At 40.1% G+C, this 9980-nt stretch overlaps 4 protein-coding genes across 6 annotated transcripts in view; 2 read left to right on the top strand and 2 right to left on the bottom strand.

The window, feature by feature from the left end:
- The window catches only part of LOC103377059 (leukocyte elastase inhibitor-like), a 5914-nt gene extending 4341 nt beyond the window's left edge, over positions 1 to 1573 (top strand). Inside the window, exons 7-10 of the mRNA XM_025054750.1 lie at positions 1 to 73; positions 172 to 261; positions 354 to 534; positions 636 to 1573. The exon at positions 1 to 73 is cut by the window's left edge and continues 5 nt beyond it. Of these exons, the coding sequence (XP_024910518.1) occupies positions 1 to 73; positions 172 to 261; positions 354 to 534; positions 636 to 862 (571 nt within the window). The 3' untranslated portion in view covers positions 863 to 1573. The remainder of the gene's footprint in view (positions 74 to 171; positions 262 to 353; positions 535 to 635) is intronic.
- The window catches only part of mkxa (mohawk homeobox a), a 1121182-nt gene that overhangs the window by 123969 nt on the left and 987233 nt on the right, over positions 1 to 9980 (bottom strand). The gene's annotated exons all lie outside the window — the stretch shown is intronic.
- LOC103377061 (leukocyte elastase inhibitor-like) overlaps positions 2175 to 9980 on the bottom strand; it is a 12657-nt gene continuing 4851 nt past the window's right edge. The window contains exons 2-12 of one of the 2 annotated variants that reach the window (XM_025054734.1): positions 8633 to 8758; positions 7276 to 7410; positions 6949 to 7130; positions 6132 to 6257; positions 4553 to 4693; positions 4235 to 4352; positions 3983 to 4125; positions 3726 to 3803; positions 3259 to 3348; positions 3003 to 3183; positions 2175 to 2568 (exon numbers count right to left, since the gene is read on the bottom strand). In XM_025054734.1, the coding sequence (XP_024910502.1) occupies positions 2342 to 2568; positions 3003 to 3183; positions 3259 to 3348; positions 3726 to 3803; positions 3983 to 4125; positions 4235 to 4352; positions 4553 to 4693; positions 6132 to 6257; positions 6949 to 7125 (1281 nt within the window). In that variant the 5' untranslated portion in view covers positions 7126 to 7130; positions 7276 to 7410; positions 8633 to 8758 and the 3' untranslated portion in view covers positions 2175 to 2341. The remainder of the gene's footprint in view (positions 2569 to 3002; positions 3184 to 3258; positions 3349 to 3725; positions 3804 to 3982; positions 4126 to 4234; positions 4353 to 4552; positions 4694 to 6131; positions 6258 to 6948; positions 7131 to 7275; positions 7411 to 8632; positions 8759 to 9980) is intronic. The other variant, XM_025054735.1, reaches the window with a different exon arrangement.
- The window catches only part of LOC103377060 (leukocyte elastase inhibitor-like), a 5009-nt gene continuing 3715 nt past the window's right edge, over positions 8687 to 9980 (top strand). Inside the window, exons 1-3 of the mRNA XM_025054686.1 lie at positions 8687 to 8760; positions 8948 to 9129; positions 9877 to 9975. Of these exons, the coding sequence (XP_024910454.1) occupies positions 8953 to 9129; positions 9877 to 9975 (276 nt within the window). The 5' untranslated portion in view covers positions 8687 to 8760; positions 8948 to 8952. The remainder of the gene's footprint in view (positions 8761 to 8947; positions 9130 to 9876; positions 9976 to 9980) is intronic.

A 9980-nucleotide genomic window follows, 5' to 3' on the forward strand; every position in this document is an offset into this window, starting at 1 on the left:
CACGAAGCCAGTGAAGATGATGCAGCAGAAGAGTAAATTCTCCATTGCCGCTATTCCTGAGGCTAACCTGCAAGTAATGTCCTTTTTTTATTTAAAAATATATAATTTATTTTTATAGTCAACCTTCTGATTGTATTTGATATATTGGATTGTTTGCTTCCGATTTGGCAGATTCTAGAGATGCCCTACAAAGGGAAGGATTTGAGCATGCTCATCTTCCTGCCCAATGACATAGAGGACGACACGACGGGTTTAGAGAAGGTATGTGCACACACGCGCACGTACGTACGCACGCTGTAAGTCGGGGGTTACTGTTTCACAGCAAGTCTCGATCCATGTGCTGCGCACCACAGCTTGAAAATGAGCTCACCTATGACAAATTCGTGGAGTGGACTCGTCCCGATTTAATGGGCCAAACCGAGTTGGAGGTGAGGCTGCCTCGATTCAAGATGGAGGAGAGCTACGACTTGAACGATGTCCTGAAGATCATGGGCATGGTCGATGCTTTCGATGTATCGAAAAGTGACTTTTCCGGTACGTCGTACGTTACATTACAGCACAATCATATCTGTGGTATTAAATAAACCACTTATTTTGGGGGGAAAAAAAACAATTCTTTCCTCCTCCGCTAACAGGCTTGTCTCCAGCAAACAACTTGGTTCTGTCAAAGGTTGTCCATAAGGCCTTTGTAGAGGTCAACGAAGAGGGGACTGAGGCGGCGGCTGCCACTGCCGCGATCGTCGCGGAACGCGCCCTAATGATTCCTTCGTTGTTTTTCGCTGACCACCCGTTCCTCTTCTTCATTCGCCATAACCCCACCATGAGCGTCCTCTTCGTGGGTCGTTTCTGCTCCCCCGCGTGAATGTGTCACGTGGCTACGCTCAGGCCGCGCACTCCATATAAAGGCTACAGTTTCTATCTGAAAATGCATGAGGTGAGAAATGTCCTGCAAGGCCAATCTTTGCTTTTATATAGCGAAAACTACTTGAAAAAAAAATTCAATTAAGAATAAATATGTACGCTTTTTTTTTTTACAGCTGTTTACCTTTTGCACTTTGTAAAATGTATCAGCCAAAGAGTATCTCTGCCACCGAAGTATGTTAAACATGAAGTTGCATGAAACTGGTAAAAATATCAAAGGGGACCCAAACGTTGTATTTTATGCTTATTAACATGAAATGGAAAAAATAAACATGAATAAAAAACGTCAGTGCCATGTCTTCTTGTGGAGTTCCTCTAATACGAGTTCAATCTGAAGCCATTTTTAACCAGGCATTTTTTGGAAGGGCCAGAAGAGGGCGCTGGTAAATACAATACAGAGTAACAGTAAAACACGAGGTGAGTTAAGACTCTTGCGTAGGGTGACCACCTCCAAACAGTCAAAAATGCGGTACAGGAAGCAGGTTTAAGTGGGGCAATGAGGGACAACCGCAGTTAGTTAAAGCCAATCCTGTTTCCTGCCTTTTACCTCCGTAAAACAAACACAAACTCTATAGTTCCCAAAACATAACCTAAACTTTTAAAATGTAACATATTTATTGATGCATTATCTTAATACTTCCACATTTAACATAAAATGAGCAGATAAGACAAAACAACATATTATTATTATTATTATTAAATAGGTCACTGTAAAACCATCAACTCCTGTGGATTATATAACCCATTCGTGACGAAAACATGAAAGTCGGTTAACCGATATGAACAGCTAAATTTGCTGTGCAATACGACGTAAAGCGGGAAAGGTGGTCACTCTACTTTTGAGGGTGAATTTGTTTTTTTATGACCTTGTCCTCGAATGACTCGCCGATAAAGCTGTTTTTTTTTGTACTCAATAAATGAGCAAAATGGACTTCAGTACAGTGGGTATTTCTACGTAGCTTTTTAAAATATCTATATAGATTAGCAACCGGATAAACTAAATGCTATTTGTTCGTATTTGTACTGCACGTTCTACTGAGAGGGGAGGAGTAGCAACATCAACACGTAACCTCAGCAGCACATGTCATTGAAGCCTTCACGGTTTTACCTTCGAAAAAAACAAACATTTGGTTGCAGTCTACTTTATGTAGATCCCAAAGTATCCTTCAATAGCATTTTGATATACGTAGTTCAAACGGTGTGGTTTTAGCCTGATGACCTTGAGATAAAAGCAGAATAAATACGAATTACAATATTTGCGAGACCGACTTTATTTAATGTGCAACGACACTTGAAACAACATGGTTGAGTTCAGACGCGTTACAGTTTGTATGTGACGTCTACTGTATCCAGCGTAAATAGTTACACTCAGTCCTATAGGTATTCGCTATAATGCTGAGTGTACAGGACGTGGCGACGCTCAAGGGGAGCAGTAGCGGCCGGCAAACAGAATGCTGTTGGAGGGGTTATGACGAATGAAGTAGAGGAAAGGATGGTCTGCGATGAATGTGCCTCTGGGTGACAAAAAACAGGTCAGTAGCATGACGGCAGCTGTGGCTGCAGCGGCCTCAGTGCCCTTCTCATTCACATCCACAAAAGCCTTGTGGACGACCTTGGACAGGGCCAGGTCCTGGCCAGGAGACATGCCTGTTACAGAGGGAATAACACAACGAGCAGTTGGCATCATAACAGAGTGAGTATACTGACACCTTGTGGAGTCTATAAGATATTAATGCGCTAACCCAGGCGTGGGCAAACTAAGGTCCGGGGGCTGAATGCGGCCTGTTCAGCTTTTTAATCTGGGCCCGCCAAACTTTTCAAAAAATATATTATAATTCTGCCTTTTCCCTGCAATACCCATGTTTCCCCAACAGATGGTGTAGAAATGCTAAAAGTAGTAACAACTGCCTTGAGAAATATAGAGATATTTCGTTAAATATGAACATTTTCCTAATACACTTAATTTAATATATTACGTATTATACTTGTAATTATGTGATGATTGTACTGGTCTTGACGTCTAGGCTGTATGTGACCCCCGAACCACCCCTGTTGTGGACCAAATATTCTGTACGTCTTACCAGAGAGGTCACTGAGGTTGACGTCAAAGGCATCCTTCATGCCCATGCTGACCAGGACGTCCTTCATGTCATACGTGTCCTCCATTTTAAAGCGTGGAAGACCCACCTCCACGTCATAAGTCGACAAGCTGTCTGGACTCGTCCAGTTCATGAAGTTGTCGTAGGTCAGCTCCTTCTCCAGCTGAGACACAGAAACCATGAAACGCACACGATTTGGTAGTTTTGTGCGTAAACCTAGACCCTGGACTGTACCTACCTTTTCTAAACCAGTAGAATCGTCCTCCATATCCGCGGGCAAAAGGATCAGCAAACTGATCTCTCTGCCTTTGTAAGGCAACTCCAGGACCTGTACATCACAACATTGTCCCGTAAACATTACCATTAAGGAAATAACAAAAAGGCCTAGAAACAAAACGTGATAAAAGGTGACTCTTTAGGCAGAAGCAAACAAAACGTGATAAAAGGTGACTCTTAAAGGTAAAAACTTTGGGACAATTTAACCCCATACTAGCTGCAGGCCTTTTTTAATGTGACCAACATATCATTACATGTACAACGTAACATTAACTAGTTTGTAAGGATCGTCGTTGGTTGGATAAGTGATGTTTCCAAAAAACTGGAACAATAGGCACAGATTTCTTCTATCGAAATAAAACCAATAACTCGTTGTTTTTTTTGGCTCAGGCAAGGAGTGGCTAATTCTCTGATGGACGTCTTGTTTACCTTAAGCCGGAATAGAACATCATGGTTGAAGCAAAGCTTCTCATTCTGGTGCATCATCTTCACTGGTTTAGTTTCATTCTGAAAACAGGCAACAGAAGAAAATAAAAAAAAAAAAAAAAAACATAAACCCGGAGATCATGAAAACTCTTAATAGAAAGACCAGGGATCGAACCAACGGTAATCTTCCTGCTGTAAGGCAAGAGCGATAACCACTACCTCTGTTTTTGTTCACGTGTTTGACTCAGATTCTTTTTCACCTTGTTCACTCTGAACTTGTCATCCCTAGTTTCGCCCTCCAAAAACGGCTTCAGCCAGTCGCCCTTGAAGTAAATGGCGTTGACCAGCACCATCCTAGTCAGGTTGTCCACCACATCCTTCACCAGTAAGTCCTTAATTTTCCCTGAGTGTCGGAAGAACACATTTTACAAAATGGTAGCTTTTAATCTTCTTAATATTAGTGCATTTTGTCGTTTTTTTTTTTACATCGTGTCGAGGCTCTGGTACTGTACCTTGGGTCTGATTCTCCACCCAGGTGTTGATGTTGAGTCTAGCTTCCTCGTGGCTGTTCATAAAGTCCACGGATTCCAGCTCTGCACTGTAGTGTTTCTTGCTATTCTTTAAGAAATCCTATAAAAGGTAGACCATATTTTTAGTATATCTCTTTATCCACGAAAGAAAACTAGGAAAATCAGACAGAAGTATCTCAATTACAGACCTTTTTGAAATATCTACCTTTTTTTTTTTTGTTGTTTTTTTTGTTTGGTATATTGCTATACTATCCTGATAGTCATACATCAAGCATACATCAGCATTCATCAAACGATCACCTCAACAAACTCGTAGGTCTTCTCGCCGTAGAGTCTGTTGGCAACACAAAGGGTGAATTGACCGTCTGGCTCGTTGAGGGCTTTCAGCAGTTTATTGAATTCATCGTGGACTTCATCCTTGAGTTGCTTGTCTTTCGGACACTGTGTGGTAAAAAAAAAAAACAAACAAAAAAACAGTAGGATTCACTGAGGTCAATGAAGTAAGATGAAGAAAGACTGATTATGAAGATATCGGACGGCAACAGTGACATTACAAGATGTCATTTTCTCTGATCATATTCCTGTTATGTTCAGCAAGATGCGCCTCAGTTCATTTCAGTTTAATACAGGAAAGCACCTATAGCTGGGACACGAGTCATCACACGCCTCTGGCTGTGAATGAACAGGTAGCAATTATTACATTCTGTAAAGCTTGGTGTAATTACATGTACACTGCAGGTCAAAGAAGTTCATCTTCAACCACTAAACACGGGGGGGGGGGGTCCAAACATATGGCCCGCGGACCGAAACCGGCCCGCTCGGGGTTTCAATCCGGCCCGCTCGATGAATTTTGAAAAATAAAAAGATACAAAAACACTTCATGTGTTTCCATGTTCCAAGTTTGACACCCCTGAACTGACGGATGCAATGCACTGGGGACACGGTGGGTTTTACGATCATCTAAGGTGGCGTGCCATGACTGCAGCTCAGTAATGTGTCTCCACATGTTACCATTTTGCATATCCAGAAACCTGTGGGTAATTGGAACCCGTATTTTGCGACAACAAGTTACAACAAACAAAGCAGATTTAATGCGGTTGTATAACTGCAAAGATTCCTCAACAGTCGCAGTCATCGCAGAAACGTCCCAGACGGCTATCACGTTTCAATGTCACCATACATGATTCTCCCTGGTTCAACCTGCTCCTCAGTGTAATCATGGAACGTCCTTACTGAACCAGGAAGTTCTTTCTCACTTTACTTGGTCTTAAATTAAGGGTTTGGAAAACTGCCATGGAATGTTCTTGTCTTTTTACAATGTGCATCAACTTGTATGGAAGCTACATATTAATTTCCCCCCACTGAATGACCGCTTTGTGCTTTTACCTGCTGTCTAAATACAACAAACAAAATCCTGGTTGAAAGAGTGAAAGAAAGTAAAAAAAAATAAAATAAAAAAAAAAACAATCTAAAAATCCGACACTGTTCAAGAGTGGAACTTCATCAAAAATTAAACCTGCATTTAAGAATATAAACTACGTTCTCTTTTGATTTTTCCTTCCTGTTGCAAAGTACATATCTCTCACTGTTCATTTTGGCTTAAAACACTGAATTAAGCTAGTTTTAACAAAGTAGTTATTGAGCAATAGCTTTTATCTTAAGTAGGTCAGAAATTATAGCTGGTGAAAAAAAACTAAAACAAACAGACACTCCTGTTAGTCAGTCAACATTTTTGTTGGTTTTGGCAGTCACGCCAATCACCAACTGCAGTTGAGACACTGCAGCGGCATAACAACGACAAAGTGGGTGATGAAGAAATTTAGTTTGATGATATGGCCCAAAACTTATGTTGGTAAAACACGCCACCTAGGTTGTATACCAGCTTGTCATGGATGCAAACATGCCCCGTCGGAAACGGCCGCCGCTGCTGCTGCTGCTGCTGCTGCTGCTGTTTGCGTTTGCGCTTCTCTCCCCCCCGCTCTTCTGCTTCAATGAATTTCAAGACCTGGTGGTGCAGGAGATGTTGCGTTGAAAAAAAAAAAAAAAACACAAAATATCACTAGATTTTTCAGCTGTGACCTGTGAGTCATGCAGAATGAACTTATTTAAAACATTTTTGGCAACAGCTTTTGAGACAAGTCTCCACAAATGCGCCAGTCAACACCTGCTTTACTACCACAGCTTTTGATGACTGAGATTATAATGATCGGCCTATCAATCACTACGACGACATTAATCAGCTAATACTCTGCCTAAACAACAGTAACCAGACCTGTTCTTGAAGAAAAAGTAGTTTAAAAAAACCCACTTACATATATATATTTATATATATATATACATATATATTGATATTATGTAATTTATATATATATAAACACAGCATATGTACAATATATATATATATATATAGTATATATGACACTAGCCTTTACAGGTACTTTCTTACCTACAATACAAATAAAATACATTTTATATTGCATTTTTACTATGATAATTTCATCATGATGAATGTTTAAATAACATTTTCTGTTTGTTTTCCGTTCGCTTCACTTCCCCTGTGTTTGATTTATCAACAACCTACAGTAGCAACATGAACTATTTAAGTCAGATTATTATTCGTTTTTAATATTCTTTAAACCATTACTTGATCTTAGGTGTGGTCATGGTGAACTACTCTGTGACTGACTGTGCTGTACCTCTGACATCTGTGTGTGCGTGTTGCCTCTGGCCCCCAGCATCACCATGGCCAGAGCCGAGGAGATGCTGAAGGGGGAGAAGAAGACATTTCCTGTTTTGTTCTTCTCGGTCAGCTTTTTGAAAAGATCCAGACAAAACTCGGTGTTGGCTCGTGAGAGTGCCTCTGAGGACGCCATTGTGTCTAAAAAGAAAACATGACACTTCCTTTTAACACACCGCACCAGACGGGGGCACTGTATCACCCACAGACAGAACACACTGTTTTAATCTTGCAGGACGCTTTACAGATTCATAAACTATTTCAGAAGTAAAGGTATAATACTCACAGTCAACACTGTGGTGGAGTGCAGCAGCTGTTCAGGTAGAGAGTCTCAGGAACAGAGTCTCTGACTTCGATGTGGCAACTCTTTAAAAGTCCTCCTGCCTGACACACCCAATATCTCAGCCCTCTAATATTGTCCCTGGGGACAAAAGGGTTAAAATGTTTTAACCATTTATTTTCATTTTCATTTAAAAATGTTTGTAAAATTTAAAAAAAAAAAAAAAAAGTCTGTCTTAATTTTCAATTGGAAATCACATGAAATAAAATGGATTTATTTAAAAAAAAAAAAAAGAAAAAGAAAAGAACTCCATTCCCCCAGATAATTATCTCGATACATTCATTTGGACTGTGCTGTTTACCCCTGACTTGTTATGTGATACAGTGGCAGGACAGGTTGGTGGCACACCTTTGCCCAAGGTTTTTCTAGGAACACAGGGTCACCTGAAAAATTCTGTCTAGTAATTCATAACAACAACAACAACAATAATAATAATAATAATAAAAATAAATACAAAAGAATAAAAGAAATGCCTCTACTTCGCGATTTTTCCCTTTTCACAGTAGGAACGCAACTACCGCGATACTAGACGGAACACTGTATAACAACCATGGTCAAAAACTAAATCTAGAAAATAAAAAGTCTCTGCGGTCGCCAGAAATATGCGATGTCATATTGGGTCACGGGTCAGAAAAAAAACAAAAAAACAAAAAAACAACAACAACTGATGATCGACACAGTGATAAGCTGATAATCATTGGAGCAAAGGTTTGCCGCTCGGCACCAACTTGTCCTACCACTGTATCACATCACAAGTCAGGAGTAAATATTAGATCAACAGGGACATGAAGATTAATCTAAAATCTCTCCTGACCTGTGGGTGGCGCTGTGTAGCATTTTTTTTTTAATAGGCTGGTGCTCTACGGGATTATTGTTGAAATTCACTGATGTAGACCAGTGGTTCTCAAACTGTGGTACGCGTACCACTGGTGGTACGCTAGCGCTCTCGAGTGGTACACGGGGAAAATTCACATTTTCACATTTACGTTTTCATCTGAAATACACCATGCACATTTAATACAACATTTGGAATTAAAAAAAATCTGAAATACACCATGCACAATTAATACAACATTTGGATTTTTTTGGCTGAAACCACTGATGTAGACAACAGGACCAAGAGGATTTACTTTGGTGATACTTAAATAAAAAAAAAACAACAACAATTACAATAGTAATCTGCAATTGTATCAAATATAATAAAGACATTATAAACGTCACTATAATATGATTTTAAAGAAGTATTAGTAAAGAATAGTGAGCAGAGTTTGTCGTTAATAAGCCTCATCATGAGGAAGAAAACCTGTTTGTGTTTCTGGGGGTGTGTCCAGCAGCGGTTCGCAGATATAGGAAGATGCCTTTGTGCTGAGAGCTCACTGTCTGACTTCAGAGGTGACTTCAGAGCCTGCCGCAGAGCCGAAAACCAATCCTGTAAGTAGGGACCGTAACAACAGAATGGTTTACTTAAACACTCGTTTCTGTTTTTATGTTATATGGTTCTCTGTTTTTCCTTTAGCAGCTGCTGGTTGTGCAGCACTAACTGTAATACCATTTTCTCCATAGCCATAATGGCATCAGTGTATCTAACTATCTAACTGTAATAGCATTTTCTCCATAGCCATAATGGCATCATCCAGCACCCTGTCCCAGGCCAACACCACCTTCTGTCTGGATCTGTTCAAAGAACTGGGCAATACCGACAAGACGGCCAATGTCTTCTTCTCCCCCTTCAGCATCTCCTCGGCTCTGGCCATGGTGATGCTGGGGGCCAGAGGCAACACAAAGACGCAGATGTCAGAGGTACGGCACAGTCAGTCGCATTGTTAGATTCCATCGCTAAGGCTGTGGAAATGAAAAAGCAGGAGAGAGCCACGCCTGTGTAAGAACACAGGCGCAGAGTAGTTCGCCGTGACCACACCTTAGATTTGGTCTGGCATCACATATTGGTTTATTAAATTATTAATACATTTGAAAAAAATGGTTTAAAAAAAAGTTATTTAAATATTTATCGTGAGGATATGGCCAAATTGTAATCACAGTAAAAATGCAATATAACATTTAGTTTATTTATTTAAGGTAAGTGAAAGTACCCGTGAAAGACATTGTCATTGATATATATAAAGATTTAGTATCAAAAATCTTTGTCTCTATATAAGCACCTACTACTGTATTGCATCATCTAAAAGTGATTTTTTTTTTTTTAATTTTTAGAAATTAAAAAATTTTTTTTACATCACCAGACCTGTTCTTTTTCAAGAACAGGTCTGGTTACTGTTGTTTAGGCAGAGTATTAGCTAATTAATACAAGTACAGTACAAGGAAATGTCATCGTAGTGATTGATAGGCCGATCATTATAATCTCAGTCATCAAAAGCTGTGGTAGTAAAGCAGGTGTTGACTGGCGCATTTGTGGAGACTTGCCTCAAAAGCTGTTGCCAAAATTTTTTTTTTTTAATTAAATTCATTCTGCATGACTAACAGGTCACAGCTGAAAAATCCAGTGATTATTTGTGTTTGTTTTCAACGCAACATCTCCTGCACCACCAGGTCTTGAAATTCACTGAAGCAGAAGAGTCACAGCCTGGAGGAGCAGAGCAGCAGCAGCAGCAGCAGCAACAGCAACAGCAGCAGCAGCAGCAGCGGCGGCGCCG

Source organism: Cynoglossus semilaevis, chromosome 3 (assembly GCF_000523025.1).
Source record: "Cynoglossus semilaevis isolate Cse_v1.0 chromosome 3, Cse_v1.0, whole genome shotgun sequence".
NCBI lineage: Eukaryota > Metazoa > Chordata > Actinopteri > Pleuronectiformes > Cynoglossidae > Cynoglossus > Cynoglossus semilaevis.